General features: G+C 49.7%; 9 protein-coding genes across 9 annotated transcripts; 5 read left to right on the top strand and 4 right to left on the bottom strand.

Annotated features, from left to right (window-relative positions):
* Positions 1-1155: 1155 nt before the first annotated feature.
* N7466_008965 (DUF4870 domain-containing protein) lies at positions 1156-1872 on the bottom strand (the record flags this gene model as incomplete). Its single annotated transcript, XM_057168354.1, has 4 exons — positions 1156-1226; positions 1277-1379; positions 1432-1474; positions 1553-1872. 4 exons carry the CDS (start codon positions 1870-1872, stop codon positions 1156-1158), a joined length of 537 nt encoding a protein of 178 aa, XP_057018985.1.
* A 351-nt stretch (positions 1873-2223) lies between these two features.
* N7466_008964 (DASH complex subunit DUO1) lies at positions 2224-3036 on the bottom strand (the record flags this gene model as incomplete). The annotated part of the gene is made up of 2 exons (XM_057168353.1): positions 2224-2661; positions 2731-3036. 2 exons carry the CDS (start codon positions 3034-3036, stop codon positions 2224-2226), a joined length of 744 nt encoding a protein of 247 aa, XP_057018984.1.
* A 578-nt stretch (positions 3037-3614) lies between these two features.
* N7466_008963 (uncharacterized protein) lies at positions 3615-4905 on the top strand (the record flags this gene model as incomplete). Its single annotated transcript, XM_057168352.1, has 2 exons — positions 3615-4186; positions 4335-4905. 2 exons carry the CDS (start codon positions 3615-3617, stop codon positions 4903-4905), a joined length of 1143 nt encoding a protein of 380 aa, XP_057018983.1.
* Positions 4906-5898: 993 nt separating this feature from the next.
* On the bottom strand, positions 5899-8573 carry N7466_008962 (Mcm10/DnaG-type zinc finger protein; the record flags this gene model as incomplete). Its single annotated transcript, XM_057168351.1, has 2 exons — positions 5899-8234; positions 8570-8573. The coding sequence occupies 2 exons, from the start codon at positions 8571-8573 to the stop codon at positions 5899-5901; spliced, it is 2340 nt and encodes a 779-aa protein (XP_057018982.1).
* Positions 8574-8680: 107 nt separating this feature from the next.
* On the top strand, positions 8681-9964 carry N7466_008961 (uncharacterized protein; the record flags this gene model as incomplete). Its single annotated transcript, XM_057168350.1, has 1 exon — positions 8681-9964. One exon carries the CDS (start codon positions 8681-8683, stop codon positions 9962-9964), a length of 1284 nt encoding a protein of 427 aa, XP_057018981.1.
* Positions 9965-10438: 474 nt separating this feature from the next.
* On the bottom strand, positions 10439-12156 carry N7466_008960 (uncharacterized protein; the record flags this gene model as incomplete). Its single annotated transcript, XM_057168349.1, has 3 exons — positions 10439-10475; positions 10541-11422; positions 11507-12156. The coding sequence occupies 3 exons, from the start codon at positions 12154-12156 to the stop codon at positions 10439-10441; spliced, it is 1569 nt and encodes a 522-aa protein (XP_057018980.1).
* A 1519-nt stretch (positions 12157-13675) lies between these two features.
* On the top strand, positions 13676-16034 carry N7466_008959 (acetolactate synthase catalytic subunit; the record flags this gene model as incomplete). The annotated part of the gene is made up of 5 exons (XM_057168348.1): positions 13676-13839; positions 13901-13999; positions 14089-14156; positions 14226-15660; positions 15719-16034. The coding sequence occupies 5 exons, from the start codon at positions 13676-13678 to the stop codon at positions 16032-16034; spliced, it is 2082 nt and encodes a 693-aa protein (XP_057018979.1).
* A 1326-nt stretch (positions 16035-17360) lies between these two features.
* Positions 17361-21123, top strand: N7466_008958 (uncharacterized protein; the record flags this gene model as incomplete). The annotated part of the gene is made up of 2 exons (XM_057168347.1): positions 17361-20788; positions 20829-21123. The coding sequence occupies 2 exons, from the start codon at positions 17361-17363 to the stop codon at positions 21121-21123; spliced, it is 3723 nt and encodes a 1240-aa protein (XP_057018978.1).
* Positions 21124-21480: 357 nt separating this feature from the next.
* On the top strand, positions 21481-22868 carry N7466_008957 (uncharacterized protein; the record flags this gene model as incomplete). The annotated part of the gene is made up of 2 exons (XM_057168346.1): positions 21481-21499; positions 21580-22868. The coding sequence occupies 2 exons, from the start codon at positions 21481-21483 to the stop codon at positions 22866-22868; spliced, it is 1308 nt and encodes a 435-aa protein (XP_057018977.1).
* Between the last annotated feature and the right edge of the window lie 13 nt (positions 22869-22881).

Raw genomic sequence — 22881 nt, 5'->3', positions numbered from 1 at the left:
TGCTATAGTCTTCAATCACTGACTTCAACCACTGACTTCAATCACTGACTATCTTCAACCACTGTCTTCAATCACTGTCTTCTATCACTGACTTCAATCACTGTCTCACTATCTTCAATCACTGTCTTCAATCACTGTCTTCAATCACTACCTCCACCCACTACCTTCAACCACTACCTACCATGCCAATTCAAAGAGTTGAACTCTCCATGGCCCAGTGCCTTGCCCAGCTGGGCATTTTCCAATTATTACCCATTGAAATCCGTCTCATGATATGGGATTATCTCTTCGCCGAAATTCACCCACGTCAACACAGCCAATCCGCAACAATCTCTACTCTGTCAATTACACGCTGCAGCCGCTATCTTGTTACAGCCTCTCGGGATGCTTGGACAGAGACATGGGAAATATTTCCGCATTCAATTCCACATCCAAAACAGATGTGTTGAGGAACTCGACCTGACTGCAAACTTCCGAGTCGTGATAGAATGTGATCCAGGTCTCGCATCAACCCGTGAACAGTTTAGGGAGGTGATTTGCTGCCACCATCAGGCGCATTGCATTGCCAACGGGAACGGGAGGATTTTTCCTCCATCTAGGGAGGAAGGTCCAGTTACTATTTACAAGACTTGGGATCCAGATGTTTTCTCAGACTGGCCAGTTGAGTGGCCCTTCTTCAAACCAACGAAAAGGATGAAAAACAACACCATCGACCAGTATCTCAATGAGATTACGACATTGGGTGATATTTGGAATGAATTGAATTGGTGGGGATCTAGTGCTTGCAAATTCATGTATGAGCCATTGATTGGGCCAAAGGTGTGCTTGGAATGCTAGTCATTGAATGCGTCTTGTTTGTGGTGTCAAAAGTACGATGTGAACAGGTTATGTCCGAACTGTGGGCCGAGGTCACCTAGCAGCACTTCAGAGCAGATATCTGATAACGATCAAATTATGGAGATAAAATCTCTTTTTCAAGGTTCTTTATGTTCATATACATATTCACGAATATCATCTGAGAGGTCAACCTACCAAATCATAAAGATAAAATCATAGATAAAAACAGACGGCAGGGTATATGGAGAAAAGAACGAACGCTATCTTAGCAACTGTCCAACTATGCGCAAAGCTCAAGTAGACTCAAGCCGATAAGAATCACTCATCATCAACAAATGAATTGGCCAGGGGACCGAAATAGGGAACCTCGAAGTGGTCCAAAGTGTCCACTAATAATCAATCAGTATGCAGCTTCTGAATATAAACAACGCAAACTTACCATCGCGATAGGCCCGCATACTAAGATAACCCATCAAAGCGAGATCGATAATGAATAGGGTCCAGGACAGAAATGAAGACCAGGAGAATAAGAGGTGAATGATCTATACTTTCAATCAGATAAAAGAATGAGACCAGAGTGAAGCAAATACTCACGAAAAGAACGGCAAAGAGCATGCTAGATTGCCAAGCATGGAATCTGCATTTGAAGATTATGTCAGTCTCTCTTATGAAGGGATTCAAGTGGAGAGCATATTGATTATTGATCGAGACATACCTCACGTAGTCACTCTTGTGTTCCGCCAGCAACAAGAACACACCTCCGGCAGGAGGGAGAAGCAAGTACGCCAGCGCAGCTTCAATGTCCATACGAATAGGGAGACTTGTCTCAAATGCCCCCAGGCTCACATGTCCCCCCTCAATATCTCGCCCAAACCCGGTGTTCCCATGTCCGCCTCCGAAGTGGCTTGGGGACGGGAGGTCAGTGGAAGCTCTCGGCGATCGGAGGTTCGGAGACTTGTTTCTGATATCTGTGTGTGGAGGGGACAGCGCCCTCTCAATCTCAGGGGACTCGTCTTGATAGGGTGCGAAGTTCATTGTGTTTTGATGGTTAGCAGGCTGCAGCCTGCAGGAAAGAGCTCTGGGTATCGGGGGAACTTAAGCTCCTTATCCTTATCGGGGTCGCGTGTCCGCGCGTTTATCTTTTGTTCTTGCCTCAGGCACTGAAAATGTAAATAAGGCTGATTTTTGAAAACCATGGCCAGAACGCATGACTAAGTCCATTAATACCAGCTCCAGTCTACATGTTTGGGGGGCTACCATCCAAGACTCCCTCCAGTTTTGAAAAATCCCATCTAAAAGCCTTGGGGTATCATTATTTCATTGGGCACATTGATCTCCACGCGTTTGGATTATCCATATACAAGGAACAAGTAAAGCCACAGCATTTCAAGGCTTGGTGCCCCTGCCCCGCGTTGTTCCACCACCACGCGCAATTCCACTAACTGGTCGCCGAGTCGCAGTTGTTGATGATCCCCGCACAGCTCCGGGTCGACTGGTGCTCACGCTAGGTGTTCTCCCCAAGCCGGTACTACGCACAGTACCCCGACTAGTGCCTCGCGTGCCTCTTGTACTTAATAGTGCCCGTCGCTGGGCTTCCTCCTCTGCTTTACGGGCCGCAGCTTCTCGTTGCAGCAGCAATGCCTGTTCTCTCCGCTCCGCCGCTTGCCGTTTCTGAGTTTCCTCGTTCTCCATGTCGGCCACATCTTGAGTAGCACCTTGCCAATTCGGGTCGAGAATCAAACGTTTGTTATGTTCGGTTTGGGCTAGAATTCGGGTCCACGTATTGAGGAGGGTCGATGCGGAGGTAACGGTTCTCGATACGGTCTGTAGAGAAGCAATGAGAATTTTTTCCCCTTGTATTTATCATGTATTGAACATTGACAATAGACTTACATCCATGTTTCCCTTGGCTCGGTCGATACTGCCCAGAAGGCCCTCTATCACTTCGTTGATTTTTCGCACAGTCTGTAATTCGTTGTGTAGTGCTGCTTCTCGTGCCTCCTGTCTGTCGAACATAGTGTCACTGTCATCGCGAGGCTGTCGCGGTTCCGGTGCTGGTGCCGGCGGCGGTGTTGGGTCTGAGGACCGAGGTTTGAACTTATGGCGAGTTCCACGTTTTGAAGGCGAGTCCCAGAGATCTTCGGTATCCTCGTCTGAAAGTTGAAGCCTGTCCATTTCCTCGGCAGTACTTCGAGCCATTGTGGAACGCGACCCGTTTATCACGAGCAAGTTTTTGTGTGTTGCGAGAAGGCGGATTTCCGATTGACCCGGTCACCCTATGCGAAGTGCGACCCCCGTGGCTTCTCAATTGACGTGTGTTTGTGGAAAACCTGATCGGGCAGAGTATCAACATTGCAGATCCATGGAATCGCGGGGCCTCTGATAATAACGGCCCAATATCGTAGGCGGTCAAGCGGGTCGGGGGCGGTGACAAAGATGAGGTGGCTGGGGACAAACATCCGCCCTTTCTTGAAGCCCTTGATCCCCATCATCTGCATTACAACGTATCATTTGTTGCGTCCATTGATTCTACAAGAACAAACCTAACTTCATTGCTTATATCGCTCCTTCAAGAAACTTTTACAACCTGCATAAACTCATTTCCACCACTTTGAACTGAACCGCGCCTCGCCCTTGATTCAAGTCGACTACGGCTTCAAGTCTACCATTCGAGATAACAACTTCGACATCATCGCGCGTCTGTAAATTGTGTATAACCCTGCCATTCACTCGAAATCAAAACTCTTAGACGGTTATACACAAAATAATCGTTCAATATGGCGACTACCCCACCGCCGCCGTCACCATCGGCCTTGAGGGTTCCGACTGCACCACGCCATGGTGCTGGATATGATGCATTCGAGCCATACGCCCCACGGTATTCAGCTAGACTAGCAAGTCAGCGTGCTTCAAGATCGAAAGAGACGACTCCGCCAAGCTGCCCAAATTCGCCTAGCAAATCCAAGGCGTCACCCAGGAAATATCGAAAAACGGATGAAACAACTATATCACCACCAAACAGTTACTCCAGGTCACGGGATTTTGACACCCACCTGAGCTCTCGAAGAGGAATCACCAGTTCTCTCACCTCTGGTCTTCCCCCTTCTCACATCGATGCCTTTCCCACCCCAGCCAAAACTCCGTTGAAGAAAAAAGTAACAGGTGATCTTTCATCAACTTCTCGCGCTTTGTTTCCTTCAGCTAGCAAAATGGCGCATAGAATGACCCCATTCCCATTCTCAGTTGATGGTCTTGACGCGTCTGAAGATCGGTCGAGTATCGATATCTTCACGGATTCGCGTGACCGTATCCCCAGGGCCCCGCGTACTCCTGGACGAAGAAATCCACTGTATGTGGATAATGATTCTTCTGATCCCATGACTTGTTCCCTTCGCAAGCTTAAAGACCTGGACCGAACTGACCGGATAACCTACAATTTGTGAGTGCAATCATCCTATCAATTCTTATATGCACTCATCCTAACTTTGTTCTTGCAGCCGTGGTAAAAATATGACGAAAAAATTCGACGATGCTGAAGAAGATGAAGAGGACGATCCCAATGATCTGGGCTTGTTCGCTGGTCGTGAACACCTACTGCCCGAGCCTTCTGAAATACAACGTGTCAAGCCCCTTCGTCGCAAGGATATCAAACCTCGCATGCTCTGGGCCAGCGAAAGTGATTTGCCCGTTCTTCAAGAGGCCAACCCGAAGCCCACCGCTGAGACGGCTACGGAGGATGAAGCCACGGACGACGAGGAAGCTACATATGCTGATCACAAGCAACGTCCCGTCACTTCTTTGCCACATGAGCTTCCCCCTTCACCCAAGGGCATACGCAAGCTCCGCTCTCAGTCTCGCCGCCATGTCGATAATTATGAATCCCCGTGTGAATCTCTGTCGTCTGGGTCAAACACACATCGCACTGCCTTCCACGGCTGGTTGCGTAAAAAGAAGAGTTCTGAAGAGCAGGCACCTGCTGTACCGGCCACGAAGCGGGAAGCTGAGGAGGATGTGAGCCACCCGGGTGCTAAGAGAACCCGTGCCACTCGCAAGGCCCACAGTGCTTAAATCTTAGTATTACTTAATACTTGGTTTGTTCATTCGGCTCTGGTGTTTTCTATGTCCTATCTGCACAGTCTGAGTGCCAATTCTCTTTCTGTCTGATTTCTTTCCCTGCATTGTTGAACAACTACTGTTCTTGATCATTTGATGTTCGCCAAGCGCATTTCAAGCATTTTCTTTGCTGTACTTGCACATCCACGTTCTCAGTGGTCGAATGCCTTTTCTTTTCTTTTCTTTTCTTTTCTTTTTTCTTTCATGATCTAAGTTGCTTACCTCCCCTGTCATGACTTACATGTCCTTAGCACCCCGTTGGGTTTTGTCTTCTTTTTGTTTTTCTCACTCGGCGCGTGGAACTGGAACTGGGGAATGGGAATACCAATTAGCCTAGCGTGTTTTCCTCTCGGAATGGGTCAAGGAGTTCAGTGTCTATCTTCTACGGGCTTATGTTTTGCTTTTCTTATCTCTTTCGTCTTTCGTCTTTGGGTTTTGGGTTTTCTTCTTTCGTCTTTTGTCTTTCGTCTCTTACAGCCCAATTCTTTCTCCTGTGGTTGAGGGCTTGCACATCAATTACCCCCGGTCTTCAAGTCAAGGCCTACTAAGTACTTATCCATAGCTTGCGGCTTATCCGCACTCCATCTCACAATATGACATATCATTCCTGAAATGAATACCCCTTGCAGTCTTGTAAATGTATGGAGCACGCATCATCCAACACCTGAGCTCATGCCTCTTCAATGTATGCACATCAACATTTGAAGAGCAGGTAGGCCAACCAGATGACAAGTCAACATTGAACTCCATGTACAGTATTTTACAAGTTCAAGTCCCGAGGTAGTATGCTGGCTAATCAAAGTAAGATTTCTAAAGCATATGATATTTGTCTCTTTTTTCATAAAAGCGTTATGGCTCAATCAAAACTCCTGGCCAACGGCCAGGAAATGGTACATATAACATACAAGATACGTAGACCGACCACAGTGCACGTATTCATGAGCGGATTCAAACAAACTCCAGCTCATCGTCATCATCATCTGAAAGGACCTGCAACTGACCTCCTGTCGCCTCGGGTCCGCCCAGGCTGTCACGACCAGCTTCTCGGATACCCCTCGATGTGATGAAACGCGTCTTTTTGACACCGCTGCCATGGGGCTTATCACCGTCATGGGCGCGCTTCATAGGACCCAACTTGACATTCTTGGCCCTGCCGAAACTAGACAGATTGAAATCGGTACTGCTCGGAGGTGGTTTTGGTGTGTTGGACGGCTTGCCATTGTTCTGAGTGGTAGACGGTGGTTCATCCGTACGTGTGCGGAGGTATTCAGCGCCCAACCCGCCAGTCCGGCCAGATATAAGCTTAGTTGTGATGTCGCGCTCACGTTGCTGCGCGGCAAGGCGTCTGCGCACCTGCTCTTCTTTGTTCTCTGCGCCTCTTCCCATCATACCAGCTGCGATGAAGGGGTCATCGTCTCTGTCAAGAGCAGCTGCCCCACGTCCATCATTCATGGGGTTGTAGGGGGTACGACCGTTGCCGCGGTTTCTTGGACCAGGTGCCACGAAGTATGTTGACCCGCTCGCCCAGTCGTATTGACCACCCTTCGGTTGGAGACCTTCTTTTTTCGGGGTTGGCATGGCCTGCCGATTATTGGTCCATTTGCGACGCTCATAGACTCCTGTCCGACTGTCCATGCTAAGTTGTCCCGCCCCGGTATTGAGCCCGGCACGAACAGATTGGGTGCGTCGCACCTGGAGGTCGGTGTGAAAGTCACAGAACTCAGTTTTCCTACCATCTACCCACGTCCCACAATTTTTGCCATCTTTTTTTGTTGATTTGCAGTAACCAATGTCCTGCGCTTTGCCAATCTCTAGAACTTTATCATCTGATGAGGATAGGGCCAAACTGAATCGATTTGTATCTAGCCTGTGCTTCGGAGGAGGTAGGATTATGGGGTTCAGAATTGCAACAAGAGTTCCTTCCGTGATCTTGTAGTAGCGAGGGAATGCGGTGTCGAACAGAAACAGGTCAATTGTCCATTTGAGATCAGTCAAGGTGATAACCATGTATCGGTTGGTGTTGTTCAGGCCGTCGTCGTAAGGATCGACCTTTTTGTTTGTTGAGCCATCTGCCGACTTCGTCTGCCTGGGTTCAGACTTGGATGCGACAATTCCAACTACCACGAAATCCCCGTCAATTGTTTCTGGAAGTTCAAACGCCGGACCTTTGATGGTCTTGAGAAGATCGGGTATGCGGAGGACAGTTTTATCAGTCAGGGTGCGTGTTAAGAATGAATGTGGTAGTATTCGGCTTGATAGATTCAACTTTGAATAAGATTCAAATTTTGAGGGGTCCGGGGTTCGTTTTGTCACATCGGTGTTCTTATGTTGAGAGTCACTGCCTTCGTTCATGTTTGGGGTTGTTTGGCTGCGTTTCAGCCCACCTGGCCGGCTAAGTGATCGAAGAATCTCGGCACGATTAAATGCGTATTCCTCTGGGTCTCGATTCATAGACAAGGGAAGTGTCGATTGCGGTTCGTTTGCAGCTGTAGCCTTGAAATTCTCGATTTCTTTTTTATCCACCTGGAAAGCTGAGCTGCGATTTGCGTGCACTCTTTCTGCTTTTTCCAGGCGGGCTTGTTCAGCCTGTTCAGCTGCTCGGCCCTCAGCCATCCTCTCACTAAAGCTTTTGATTCGATTGATTCCTCCCCCGCCAGGGGAAGTCTGAGGTCTCGCTGGAATTATGTCGCTTGAGCGAGACATTGCGCCGCTGCGCGTTCCAAGTTGACTGGCGGGCCTTGGCTCCATTCTTGGGACCGGGGGTCGTTTCAATGACACGTCACTTGCTTTCCGTCCTTTATCAATCCCCAGTTGGTACCTTCGAGGCGACCAAGGCTCAGGAGCCGGTGCTGGCCGTCTGGTTGGTGATACAGGAACCTGGATCTCATCTGTCCGCGCTTTTCGCTGGCTAGGCGGGGGGCTTCTCGGCGGGGCCATGATCTGACGCTGAGAGTGCGGACCCGAGCCAAAGCTATCTTCATCTCCTTCTGTATAAGATGTGAGAGTCCCGGACCGACCCCGGGATTTTTGGAGTTGTTTCAGCTTGAGACGGGCCTGGATCTCGGCGAGCCGCAGTTCCAGTGTCTCTTCGTCCTCTTCCACTTCATCTTCATCCTCGTCCAATACTTGACTCGCCTTCGATCGGAAATTCGGGGTTGTGTTGGAGCGTTTTAAGGGCGATGAGAGAAGCTGTCGGCGTTGCATGTCTTGGAACTTCCTCCGGCCCCCAGGAGAGCTCAACAGAGCGTCGCGTGGGGACTTGGGCGGCCAACCAGTCTCGGCCACTGCAAATAAGCATTGATTAGTAGCGAAACACTTGATTTTGGGTGCTGGTCGGCTTACTTTTGTCACTTTTGTCTCCAGATCCAAGGAGAATTAATTAGTCAACAACGGCTGTAATCAATAGTCGTCATTCCCCGCAGCTTCAGCCGTTTTCGCCGCGGCTGAACGCACAATGTCTTTCTGTCTGACAGCGAAAGGTCTTGAAATCGAATAAAACAGTCAGATCAAGAAAAAACAAAGTCGCGACAATGTTTTGGTGGAATTTCAATCGCACAAAATGCACAACATGCTAGGGATGCAGGGAGTGGAAGTGATGGATCACGCCTGCATGACTGACACATGATTGGGCGCGTCTCCGGCGCGTGTCGCGAGTTTCCTCTAATCCTTTAATTTTACCTTGAATCCTTCCACCACAACATTACAACTACACCACACTCTTTTTTACACAATGCCTCGAACTCGATCTGCTCCTGCAGCTCCAGCCGAGCAACAGAAGCCTACAGAACAAAAGGCTTTATTAACTGCCGACAAACCTACCAAGACATTCATCCTCCCTGCGTCCACCAGCGCCGACGCGCGCCTGGTCTCCCTTCCGAACCCACAATCAGGCGAATTGAGCCGTTATTTCTTCTGTCCGCAACGGGGTCTTTTTGAATTCACTGTAGTCGGCGCACCTACTCATCAGCCTCGAAGTATTCTCTTCACCCCTTGTGCGCAAGAGCCGACTCCCGTGTCTGATGATGAGAAACCAACCCGCCCGACTGCATTGGTTTCAAAGAAAGCAGACATATTCGTTGCAACACCTATTGATCCAGTCTTCTTCTTGGTTCCTCTTCTCTCTTCTTCCTCAAAATCAGGCCAATCGCTTTACCAGCCCCTGGACGATATAATTGACTCCAAAGATGACCTTTCTCCCCACTTGCGCCATGTTCTCTACGATGAGGCATTCCGAAACACTCTCAACTCACGCGCAGAGGCTATTTGCGATACGGTGGAAGCTGGAGATGAGAATATGTTCCGGTTCAACGAGACAAAACTTCTGAAGGAATTGATTGCCAAGGCTGAACGCATGGCAACACAAGGCCTACCTGCTAGCTTAGAGGAGCGGTTCATTCGGCAGGCACTGGCTGCTCCGTTGATGTCTGTCAAGAGAGACGATATCATTACTAGCCAAACACCGAACGAGAACGACAATGATGACGAGACAAGCGCCAATTCGGATAAAAGACAGGACTCCCCATCAACAATGGCCACAACTACCACCCCGTCCGTTTCTACACCGGCAGGCGAATCGACACCCGCTCCTGAACTTCCCAGTGTTGACAACTCTTTCGCTGAGAACGTGGCCCGCTTGCTGCGCATCTCCACTGCCTTATCATTTATGAAAGAATCCTACCTGTCAAAGGCTTTGCGCACTCGCATCGATGAACTACTTGCTGCCCCCGAAAGCCCATTAGACTTCAAGCCTCTGACGGACCGATTGAAAGAACTCGTTGCACTCCGTGCAGAGGCTCTCTCTTCCAGAACGATGTCCGATTTCAGTCGCAAACGCGGTCTTGATGATGAAGAAGTCGAAGCTCGCGCGGAAAAGAAGCGCAAGAAGGATGAAGAGGAAAAGAAGGCGAAGGCTTCAGAGTCACGGGGTGTTCGCGACCTGAAGAAGGTGAACACTACTGGCATGAAGAAAATGAGTGATTTCTTCGGGAAGGCTGCTGCTAAGAAGAAGACATGAGCCTCGTATTGGCGAATTGAAATCAGAACTCATTGCTGCGTAACAGCGCATGGTTCGAATCAAAATGCGCAGCCGGCTCCTGCAAGGATCACTCCTTTTGCTTGAAGGTCACAAAGAAGGCCTAAGCTCAATCCACACAGCCTCGGTGGAGACGCTGCAACCTTTGTCGATCTAAGAGCATTTCAGATTAGCTGCATCCACTTCAGGATGCAGCTTCGAGGATTCAAAAATTTGCCTCCCCGGTAAAACTTACTGTATACTAAATCTGTCTGACTCACTGGTTGAGCGCAGTCTCACCTTGGCGGGGAGTTCCGAAGGTCTCCAACATTGCTGCTACTACTCCTATGAATGTACCAAATTCATGAGGTAATCGGTCCTTGATTTTTCAAAACTTGGCGGTTCTTTGTGAGAACATCTATACTATTCACAGACCAAGTTGGACAAACCCTCTGATAAACAATAATATGAAATCTCTTAAAGAACAACCTCATCAATAGCAGCACCGGTAACCCTAAAAGTAGTCAAATGTTAGCAACAAAACAACTTTTTGGATTATCAAAATGGGATTGAACATACACAAACGAGCCGTTGGACGGCTTGCTAATGACCATAGCTTGTTCCAGCTTCTCGGCACTGATATCAGGGAAGTGCTTCAGGTAGTACTCGTTCCGCAAAGCCGTTGTCACGGCCTCAACCTTGCCCTGAGGCAAGATGTGAACGGTACAACCACCCCATCCAGCACCAGTCAAACGGCTACCCCAGGTACCCGCTTTCCGCGCAATAGCACAAATCTCATCCACTTCGGGAGCACTGCACTCATAAGAATCACGGCACGAATCCTGAGACTCGTTCAGCAACTGGCCCAAGTAGTGAATGCGCTTCTCATCCAGCTTCGAGGCATTGGCCAAACAAGCCTTGAAATCCAAGACACGTCGCGCCTCCTTGAAGCAGTGCAGTGCGCGCTGGCGGAGACGGAACCGCTCCGCCTGGACGGGGAAGGCAGACAAGAACTGGGACTCCAGCTCGGGGACACTGATATCCAGAAGCTGAGCCATCTCCTCGCGTGTGTATCCCTCCTCCTTGGTGAAGAGATCCTGTACCGCCTGGATGACGGAGTCGATCTGGTACTCGAGCGGGTCGCCCAGGCGGCCTTCCTTGGTCATCAGCTGGTTCTGGAAGTTGCGCAGGCTGTAGCCCAGGGAGCTGTTGTCCTTGGGCAGGGTGAGGCCGTAGTTCTTGGCCAGAATGACGGCGGAGAGGGTGCATTCTGCCACGCGCAGGTTGTAGTGGCGGGGTGCGGTGTCGGCCTTGTTCGAGGTGACGAAGCTCTGGGCCATGAGGAAGGTGATTTCGTCTTCTGCGGTGGGGATGGGGACGTGCTCGACCTGGAAGGCGGGGTAGAACTGGGTGTAGAGGAGGAAACCGCGCTTCGAGAAGATAGAAGCGGCCTGGTCCATGCTGTTCGTGCAGATGCATGACTCGTTAGTAAAAAGGCGATTTCCTCCCTGGGTTCGATGGAAGATGATTCTTGGGAAAACTTACCCGCCAGAGTATACACCGACTGCACGCTCAGAGACGACAGCCAAATCCAAGAGATCTTGCTTCGACACGTTGTGGTTGTTGGCCTTCATGACAGCCAGAGCACTGGCGCAAACAAAAGCAGCACTGCTGGAAATACCACCACCGGGGGGCACATTGCCGTCGACCAAAATCTCCATGCTGACGGGAATGGCATCATCTGGTCTCTCCTTGCGCAAGAACTTCAGAGCACCTGACAGACCAGCCTTGAAGTAATTAATCCACTCGTGCTTCTTGGGGTCAATCTCAATATCGGCATCGTGCGGCACGCTAAACTCGCGCGTGGGGAACTTCTCCGGGGCCACGTTGGCAATTTTAATAGTAGTACCGGAGGTGCCAGGCAAAACCTTGACGGCCATAATCACATCGACGCTAACGGCGGTGGGTAGGACATCGTAAAGGGAGTAGTCGATGTGCTCGCCGATAATGTTTACACGGCCGGGACTACGAGCCACAAAATCAGGTCGGTGGTTGAATTGTTTGTTGAACTGAGACACCAGTCCAGAGAAGCGCTTCTGATGTTCGGGAGCAACCGAATTCGCAGAGGCATCGTCGGTGGCATAAACCTCCGCGATAGATTCTGTTTGCGGGACAAGCTCCTGTGGGGGTGACATGGCGGGGTAAGGAAATATGGGGGGGAAAGAAGGGAGAAAAAAGGAAATGCTTGGAATATGTAGGGAGTAGAAGTTGCAGAAGAAGCAGAAGCAGAGAATTAAGGGCAATCAATTAGATTAGGTAAATGGAGAGTCCAGAGAAAAAAAAGCCGCAAGCGAGGTCCCCCAACTTCTGATGTTTCCCCGGGTAAATTGGATTTGTTGGTGGGGGGAGACGTCTGGTCCACTCAGGGTGCTCGTCATTCTCCGGTGTCTCTTTGCAGTGCGATTGTGGTTAGTCTTTGCGGGGAGCGTCACATTGACCCTGACCCGCTAAATTTCCCCTTGTTTTGCCCTATGATTGACTGGTTTAGAAGGCATTTCTTGAGTTATTCCAAAGTCTTTCAATGTACAAGTTCGCTTTGGTTTACCATCCGAGTCCGCTAGAAATCTCAAGTTTCACATCCTTTATCAATGGTGGCGGGGATCTTTACAGTATTTCAATCCAGGTGCGCCTCCGGAATTAATTGTCCCGCAAGCCACTACCCACAGGTGGAGGTGGCTCTGGGGGATGTAGCCGTCCACCCTGTAACCTTGGAACCTTGTAAGGAGTAATTATTGAGTAGAGTGAGATTTTTAAGCTGAACGTCTATAATAGAACATTTATATTGACAGTCTGACAGATACCCACTAGTAAGTACCTACATACAAAGCATATCATGTGCGTCTATCTGCTTCCAAAACTTCGGCTTTTACCGAGTCTGGAGTAAATACATGTACCTTCCCGGCCCGAATATGTAGAGATCGGAGGCCCGGCTTTCCGTCCCAGTTCGGTATGGAGTCAACGCGAGTTTTCGGGAAAAGAAAATATATCCCGTCGGTTAATAAGCTCAGGGATCCGCTTAATGTGGAGGTCGCGCGACAACCTTGGAACCATTCAGATGTTTGGAACATTGAATATTCAAGCCCTGACGTATGCAGAATCTTCCAAGTCCACGACCCTCTAGGGCCAGTTCCAGGATATTTTGAGATTAAAATTTGAATCTATTGGGACATACTCGTACTCAATAGTTATTGATAGCATGTATGCATATTTTTAGTGCGAGCTCATACATATGTAGCATTTGAATGAAGGATTCCAAAGTTGCTCACATTGAAACGCATAAACAAGGTTCAAATGTTAGGTATGGTTTATATACCCGATTGCCCAGATCTATTTTACGAGAACTAACATATGCATGTATCACTTAAATCGATATTCTCCCCCTCGCATCAATTGCATGTACAATCGATTGTACCTACCTTAGTCATGGGGTTATGCATAAAAATCCACGAAAACGGCTAGATCATGTGATGCGCCGATTTACGCCGAGGTCGGAGGTGCGGAGAACCAGATGGAGATCTGAGCCAATCACAAACCTCGAAATTGAGTCAGACCGGTGGCCGCTTTTTTCATTCCCCCAAGGATTCATTACTAGCAAGGGCCAATTGCCTCTTCTTGATTCACCTTCCTACTGTTTGCTGGCCTGGTCGTCTCAAGATGCTGCCTCTCAGACCATCAAAGTCCGCTCTGCGGTCCATCCACATCCAGAGGCAACTCGCCTCTGGTCGTCGGCCCTTCTCAACTTCGTTCGTGGCTTCCGCTGCCTCGCCCCACCGCTCTTCTCCTCAGAAGCGTGCCCAGAGCACCGCGACGGCCACCACGTAAGTCATGTTTCCAGCAGCAGCAAACCAAAGGATTCAATGATGCTAACACATTGCATAGAACTCCCCGTCCCGTACCTAGCCCGGCATTCAACCAAGAGCCTCATCGCAATGAGGTTTCGCCTCTCACAAACCGCAAGCTCCCCGAGCTTGATGACTCGTACGTTATTGATCTTTTTTCTTTCTTTCTATTCCTTGCCCAGCCTGCAAACCGGGACCAATGCAATGGAAACTTACACAATGAATCAGTATGGTTGGAATGAGTGGTGGTGAGATTTTCCACGAGATGATGATGCGTCTCGATGTGAAGCACGTCTGTGAGTAATAACCCTCCTCCGAAAATCAACTCCGTCTCTGGGGCTCATATCCTGACCCATGAATTACAGTCGGTTACCCTGGTGGTGCCATTCTCCCCGTTTTCGATGCCATCTACAACTCCAAGAACTTCGACTTCATCCTCCCCAAGCATGAACAAGGTGCTGGTCACATGGCCGAGGGTTACGCCCGTGCATCTGGCAAGCCCGGTGTCGTCCTGGTTACCTCTGGACCTGGAGCCACCAACGTCATTACTCCCATGCAGGATGCCATGTCTGATGGTATTCCTATGGTCGTGTTCACTGGTCAGGTCGTGACCAGCGCCATCGGTACTGATGCCTTCCAGGAGGCTGACGTTGTTGGTATCTCACGTGCCTGCACCAAGTGGAACGTCATGGTCAAGTCTGTTGGTGAGCTTCCTCGTCGTATCCAGGAGGCTTTCGAGATTGCCACCAGCGGTCGCCCTGGTCCTGTCCTGGTTGACTTGCCCAAGGATGTCACCGCCGGTATCCTCCGCAACCCCATTCCCATGCAGAGCACCATTCCATCTCTTCCCAGCGCGGCCACCATGGCTGCTCGTGAGATGAGCCAGCGTTCTCTTGATACCACCATCAGCCGTGTTGCTCGCCTTGTTAACAAAGCCGAGAAGCCTATCCTCTATGTTGGTCAGGGTCTTCTTGCTCGCCCTGATGGCCCTGAGATTCTCAAGGAGCTTGCTGACAAGTGCTCCATTCCTGTTACCACTACCCTCCAGGGTCTTGGTGGATTTGATGAGTTGGACCCCAAGGCTCTCCACATGCTCGGCATGCACGGTTCTGCTTACGCCAACATGGCCATGCAGGAGGCTGATTTGATCATCGCTGTTGGAGCTCGCTTTGATGACCGTGTGACTTTGAGCATTCCCAAGTTTGCCCCGCAAGCCAAGTTAGCCGCGGCTGAGGGACGTGGTGGTATTGTCCACTTCGAGATTATGCCCAAGAACATTAACAAGGTTGTCCAGGCCACCGAGGCCGTCGAGGGTGACTGCGCTGACAACCTCCGTCTCCTCCTTCCTCACGTCAAGCCTGTGGCCGAGCGTCCTGAGTGGTTTGAGCAGATCAACGACTGGAAGACTCGTTTCCCTCTGTCGCTCTACGAGCGCCAGGAGGTGGATGGCCCTATCAAGCCCCAAGCCGTCATTGAGAAGCTCAGTGATCTTACTGCCCACATGAAGGAGAAGACCATCATCACCACCGGTGTGGGTCAGCACCAGATGTGGACTGCCCAGCACTTCCGCTGGCGTCACCCCCGTACCATGATCACCTCCGGTGGTCTTGGTACTATGGGATTCGGTCTCCCTGCTGCCATTGGCGCCAAGGTCGCCCGCCCCGACTGCCTTGTTATTGACATTGATGGCGATGCCTCTTTCAACATGACTCTCACCGAGCTTTCCACTGCTGCCCAGTTCAACATTGGCGTCAAGGTCCTTTTGCTGAACAACGAGGAGCAGGGTATGGTCACTCAATGGTATGTTACTCTATATCTTTCTACTATCCAATTTGTCATCTTCTAACAATGATCATAGGCAAAACCTGTTCTACGATGACCGTTACTCTCACACTCACCAGCAGAACCCTGATTTCGTTCCTCTTGCCAAGGCTATGCGCGTTGCCGCTGACCGTGTCTCCAACCCCGCTGAGGTTGAGGCCAAGCTGAAGTGGCTGATCGAACACGATGGCCCCGCTCTTCTGGAGGTTATCACTGACCGCAAGGTTCCTGTTCTTCCCATGGTTCCTTCCGGCCGTGGTCTGCACGAGTTCCTTGTCTTCGACGAGGCCAAGGAGAAGGAGCGCAAGGATCTGATGCGCAGTCGCAACGTCGACTTCGCTGTCCGCAAATGAAAGTCCTAAAGCCAGCGGCCAGCCGGCAACCAAGCTAGCCTCCAGATGGGATGCCGGTTCATGTTTTTGACCGTCTCTTATTTTTACCGTTGATATCCATGGCGTTTTTACTTGGCGGGTTCACCAAAAGCGACTGGGGAGATGTTGAACTCGAAAAAACTTTTCCTTTCCAAAAAACCATCGCCCCCTGCAGATCGACCGATATGGGAAATGTGATAGCGCCTGTTTAAGTCGCGGGTTGTCTCTACTTCACTTTTCTTACCCCGGGTACCTGGATAAGATCAGGGGTTTCCAAACAACATGCATTATATGTAGTAGTTATTCAGTTGCTCTCGGGGTTTCTTTTTATCCACGCTGCCTCCTTTCATACGTTGTGTATATAATGTTCATGTATTGCGAACCATAGCTCGAGTTTGGAGATTGTGCTATTTCAGTGTCTGAAACGCACTATCGTTGAAAACATTTGATATGACCATTCCTACAGTCTTCCCATATTCAATATCCCAGTAAGCTCGTTGTCCGCTTATTTAGGAGCCTCTTGCCATTACATGATGCATTTTCTTATTCAATGTTATTATGAAACGATGCCTTTTCGTATTGAATGTTATTATGAAACGATGCCTCCTTATTCAGTGCTATTATGAAACGATGCCTTCTTGTTCACTGTTACTATTGAAGTTCTGCCGTCCCTCTCTTTACCTGAATAGGGAAGCCCTAATTTTTGCTTTCTGCCTCTTCTGACTCGTCAAAGTGTAATTTCTTTCACTTCCTTTGGAGGTGCTGCAGTGAATCTCATTGTTCCCTCTGATTCTCTCGTACCCTTTGTATTCACTGTCAATAGAGCACGTGGGGGTAATATCGTCTTCACTTTTCCCCCAGATTTTGCCTATTCGGGAGATCCAGGCGAAGCACGTGCGGTTTTGTTTCAATCCACCACGGGGTATAAATTGATTTTTCTTGACTTCTCCTTCTCTTCTTTCTTTCTCCGTTCTCCTCGTCGTCGTCCCCAGTATTCGTCCCTTACACCGTGTCTTTTCATTGCATCACTGAATAAGTTCATCGAATAAGAAGAAACAACGATGGCCTCAACTGGGTTCGTATCTCTCTCCCCCCCCCCCCCATATACTCTCCCCATGCCCCCCTCCTCACCCCAGCCTCTCAATGTTTGAAACAATTGCTAACCAGAGTAGCCTTTGCCATGAGTTTGCCCGAACGGGCCAGTGTCACAGGCTGAACTGCCGCTTCCGGCATATGATCCAAGAGACTAGAAATAACAATGAACGCCGACAGCCTCGCCCACATGTACGTCCTGAGGAACCAGACAAAATGCTTCGGGAGTGGAAGTACGACTCCGTCCTCAGAAACTCATCTTTGTGGCGCGTTGATGGAAAACTGGAATCGTTCATGACTAGGGCTGGTAATCTCATTGAGGCTAATGCAGGATGCATGCAAGACGTGATTCGGACCCTCGCTCAAGAGGAAGGTCTAGCAATCATCCGCTTCCTGTTGGAAAGCCGATTTGAGACCACCTTTGCCTCACAGTTCATTCCCCTCCTGCGGGCTATCACTCCGGATAATGTCTTCCGCTCTTACATCCTTGAGATGGACTTGGGCACCATTTACAAATCCATGTTCGGTATCGATGGAAGTAGAGCCTCGACAACCCTCGAAAAGATCCACAATTTCCTGGTGAAAAATGTGGCTGAAAACACATGCATCTCGCAACTTGAGGTGTCCCTCCTTTTCTTTTCTCGCATTCTGGATCTCAACTCAACGGCCCTTATCCAGCAAAGTCTGCACGATTTGGCCAAGAAGTTTGATGAACTACTCGTTACCGTGAAAAACGAGCATGGAATTGATCAACTTCACCAGTCCTTCGCCAACATGGCCCGCGTTCAACGTCGCCTGCAGGTTGGAAATATGATCCCCACAGCGTCTTCTGTCACAACCAACAGCAAGGATTCCCAAATGCCCTCCGCTGATAAACCCAAAGGCCCCGGTGGCCGACACGACAACGATCATGCTGACATCTGCAACATCGATATCATGCCCAGCTTTGAGGAGATCGCCAGCATTCAGCCAGAGTATCTTCCGGCGATGAATCCAGCACAGTGGCATCTCGGGGGCTTTGATGGACTGCTCGATAGAAACTTTCGTCTTCTCAGAGAGGACACAGTGGGCCAGCTTCGTGACGCTATTCACCATTTCATCTACAAGCCTTCGTCCGAACCGTCAAAGAATGATCTTCGCAATAATGTGTATCGCAATGCGACTGTCGAAAAATGCTGTTTGTCCTCGCTTACTAGACTCGAATTGGAAGTCAATTTCCCCCAGCCCGCCCCCGCGGCAGTACTGGCAACTGCTGCTCGGGCGGCGTGGTGGCAAGACTCGCGGCGCTTGCGACCAGGTAATCTTGTATGTTTGGTCACCCAAAAATTGACAAAGATTCTATTCTGCACTGTCAGCGAAATGAGAAGCCCCAGCTCTGCTACCGGCGAAAGAGGGGAGAGCCCGGGAATCGGCCTGTGGAAACGCCAGAAGGTCGCATCGATTGTTTTGGTGCTTGTTGAGCACAAGGATACCCAAGTCCGGACCGCTCTGGAGCTGTACGAAGGGACTGGAATTGACCTATCGCTGATCGAATTTCCCCACGTCCTTCTGCCATCATTTGAGCCGACTCTGAAAGCCCTTCAGTCGATGAAAAGGAATGCAGCTATGCCATTTCCAGGGCTGTTTTTGCCTAAGCAAGCTGGTTCTTCTGATTCATCTGAGTCGATGCCTCCTTTGTATTCCCTGCAGCCCGGTTTCAATTATGATATTGCATCCTTGATGAGGGACGGGAAAGAATTCTTGGTCCATCCTTTCAAGCCTGTCGATCTGCAAAGACTCAAAGACGGCTCAGACATGGATCATGCCCAGGCCGAAGCCCTAGTCCACTGTCTGCAACACAGAATTAGTCTGATTCAAGGGCCCCCTGGTACGGGAAAGAGCTACACCGGTGTGGCCTTGATCAAAGCTCTTCTCAACGGCATTGATCGTAGAGAAACCTGCTTGGGACCAATTCTTTGTGTCACATTCACCAATCATGCTCTAGATCAACTCTTGGAATCCTTACTGAACAACAAAGTTACATCAAAAATCGTTCGAATCGGCGGTCGGTCTCAATCGGATAAGATGACCTCCTTGAGCCTCAGGAATGTTTCCAAAGATCTGGAGAAGACGAAAATGGAGAAGTCAGCTATAGCAGAGGTTCGGGGTACACTGGCGAGGCATCAAACCAGTTTCGACAATATCCATATCGGAAAGGAAATTCCCTTTGATGAACTTGTCGGCTTTCTTCGGATTTATTACCCTCATCACTACAACCAGCTTTTCGAATATGGTGATAGGGATGGGGATCAGGAACCCAGCTCTGCAATTTTGACTTGGAAGGATTCAGGATTAAAGAGCAAGGATGAACCTCGAACTCTGGAAACTCTTCAAAGAGCGAATCTGACCAACATGTCCCACTCAGAGCGCCAGATTCTGCACGATCATTGGGTCGAGGAAATTTGGCAGAGCGCGAATGCAGAGGCGGTTCATGTGGTTAAGTCCCACGCCCAGGCTAAAGTCAGGTTCACCGGAATTCAGGACGAAGTGAACCTTCGTTGTTTGCATGAAGCGAAAGTAGTCGGAGCGACGACGACAGGCCTAGCTAGGCGGCTGAAAATGGTCCAAAATTTGCAATGCAAGGTTATCATATGTGAAGAGGCTGGGGAAGTTCTTGAACCTCAACTCCTGACAGCCCTCCTCCCTGAGGTGGAACATCTGATTTTGATTGGGGACCATCAACAACTACCTCCTCATGTGCAAAGTTACGATCTCTCTCGGGATAACCATCAAAATGGCTGGAAATACTCACTGGACGTGTCTCTTTTCGAAAGATTGGTGAACTCAAATCCCAATCGTATGGGATGTGGTCTACCTTTCAAGATGTTGGAGATGCAGAGGCGAATGCATCCTTCAATCGCCCAGCTGGTTCGTGACACATCTTATCCCAATATCGAAGACCATCCGGATGTTTACAACTACCCCGAAGTGCCTGGCATCAAGAAAAGACTGTTCTGGTTCGATCACCGCAAGCTGGAAGGTGGATTGTCAAATGGGTCAGAAGTATCGACGTCTTGCTGGAATGAATTCGAAGTCGATATGATAGCCGCTTTGGTGCATCACCTCACTCAGCAGGGCACATACCACGAACAGGACATAGCTGTACTGACTCCATATCTGGGACAACTACACAGATTGACACAGAGGCTGAGGGGTTCTGCTGTTCTTGCATTGAATGAACGTGACCAAGAAGAGCTCAAAAAAGCCGGCTTCGAAGACATTGAAGATAATTCGGCAATCGTCAAGACACCCCTATCCAAGGTTTTGAGACTGTCTACTGTTGATAACTTCCAAGGCGAGGAGGCCAAAGTGGTGGTGATCTCCCTAGTCCGGAGCAATCTAGCGCTCAACTGTGGGTTCTTGCGAAGCTCACAACGAAACAATGTCCTCTTGTCCCGGGCTCAGCATGGAATGTATCTGATTGGCAACTCCGAAACTTTCGGACAAATCGACATGTGGGCTCATGTGCAAAGACTTCTCCGCCAGGGTAACAACATCGGTCCAAAACTGGAGCTGCAGTGTCCACGACATCCAGAAACACCGATTGTCGTTTCTAAGCCTGAAGATTTCTTGAAATTCTCTCCCGAGGGAGGCTGTCATCTTAAGTGCGCCAAGCGGCTAGCATGTGGCCACACTTGTCGCCAGAGCTGTCATTCTGATATTCTCCACGGCGCTGTTATGTGCCTCGAGCCTTGCAATCGGTCGCGAGAAGGATGTGATCATGAATGCCTCAGCTTGTGTGGTGAACAATGCCCCGACAAGTGCATGTTCATGGTCCAATCAAAAGATCGCAGGCTCCGATGCGGTCATAGTACCAAAAAGAGTTTGCCTTGCTGGCAAAATCAAGATCCCTCGAGTGTTCAACTTTGTTCTAAGAATGTCCAAAAGACAGCTCCTCGCTGCGGCCACACAGTTACCGTTGAATGCCACGTGGACGTGAAATCCCTCGAGTATCGGTGTGATGCTGAGTGTCGCCAGGTATTGCCTTGTGGCCACAATTGCACTAGAAAGTGCTGCATCGATAAAAATGAGCGTGAAGATGATGAGAGTCAAACCATTCATGGGAAGTGCCAGCGAGTATGTGGACGAAATCTAACCACATGTGCTCACAGCTGTGCTGCTTTGTGCCACGGGAATGAGCCCTGTCCTCCATGCAGGGCCAAATGTCAGGTCGCCTGCGCCCATTCACAGTGCCCAAAGTTGTGCTTTGAGCCCTGCGCCCCGTGTGCAGCAATTATCTGTCTCTCTGCATGCCCACACAGCCAGTGCTCGATGCCTTGTGCCGCACCATGTGACCATGTGCCTTGTTCTCTCCGGTGTGTTAAAATTCTCAAGTGCGGACATCAATGTCCTTCAGTGTGCGGCGAGACATGCCCACCCTCATCATTTTGTCAAGTTTGTGCAACCGACGATATCAAGAATCGCCAGGTCGATTATTATACCGGTGCCACATACAAAGACACGAATCTTGATGAAGATCCGTGCATTTTCCCACAGTGTGGACATTTCCTCGCTTTGACGAGCATGGATGCTCAGATGGACTTGAAGAACCATTACGAACTTGACGCTGACGGAAAACCTACCGCCCTTCTTAAATCGTCGCAACCATTCTCCATGGAAGACATGAAGACATGTGGAATTTGCCGCGGTCCTCTGAGAAACCTTGCTAGATATGGCCGACTGATTCGGCGAGCTCTTCTAGACGAATCCACCAAGAAGCTTATTCTGCTCCTGAATCGAGAATTCGTCCCTCTTGCGAAGAGTCTGGCTGATGGGATCCAGGAGCTTCGAAATAATCGCCATCCAGAAATGTCTCGATGGCCAGCGGTCCAAATCAAAGGCCAGAGCCTAGCCCAAATCAAAGAGATGGTGGGAGTCATGAACAGCGTGAGTCCTCGAAGGTGGGCAAACATGCTTGACTTGCGAGTTCGGATCATGAAGTACCTTGCGAATATTCGCCCACAGGAACAACCTTTCCAGAAAGTTTGGGAAATGGTGATTATGGCAAAGCGCCAGAAAAAGACTACAGGGGATTTCGAATTTGACAATGGAATCTTGCAAGTCAAAGGACTCCTCCAAGGAGCGGCTCTTAGCCTCCGGCTGGATATTGCTCTGCTTTCGGATTTCCTGGCACTAGAAAAATCGACTATTACCAAAGATCAGGTACTTCAGATTGACCTTGAGCATCTGCGTTGCGACTGCCGTCATCTTACTGGCAAAGCTATCTCAGGCGAGCGGAGAGTTCACCAGGTGGAAGGCTTGATATTCGAGGCAGAGCTTTATGCTTTGGAACGTGCATACGTGTCCCGAGAAGTGGGCGATATCTATCTTCAGAAAGGCGCCCACTGTGTTAGTGAAGCCAGAAAAGTTTGCCAGGCATACCCTGGCCAAACTAGTGGCTTACCTAGCGAAATCGAAAATGCCGAGAAGATGCTCCTGGAGGGCAGATTCTACGCCGGGGTCACCAGTCAGGAGCGTATGGACATCATCGAAGCCATGGCGGTAACCTTTCAGGGAAGTGGGCATTGGTACTACTGCCGCAATAACCATCCGTTCACCATCGGCGAATGCGGAGCACCGATGGAAGAGGCCTCGTGCCCGGAATGTGGTGCCCCGGTAGGAGGGCAAGATCACATGCCGGTGACAGGAGTCGTTCGAGCGGAAGATTATGACACGCAGTCGTAATCGGGTCAGGGCC

Source organism: Penicillium verhagenii (genome assembly GCF_028828195.1).
Source record: "Penicillium verhagenii strain IBT 33310 chromosome Unknown utg000008l_segment0_segment0, whole genome shotgun sequence".
Taxonomy (NCBI): domain Eukaryota; kingdom Fungi; phylum Ascomycota; class Eurotiomycetes; order Eurotiales; family Aspergillaceae; genus Penicillium; species Penicillium verhagenii.
The sequence above is the reverse complement of the archived record's forward strand: the minus strand, read 5'-3'. Positions and strand labels throughout refer to the sequence as shown.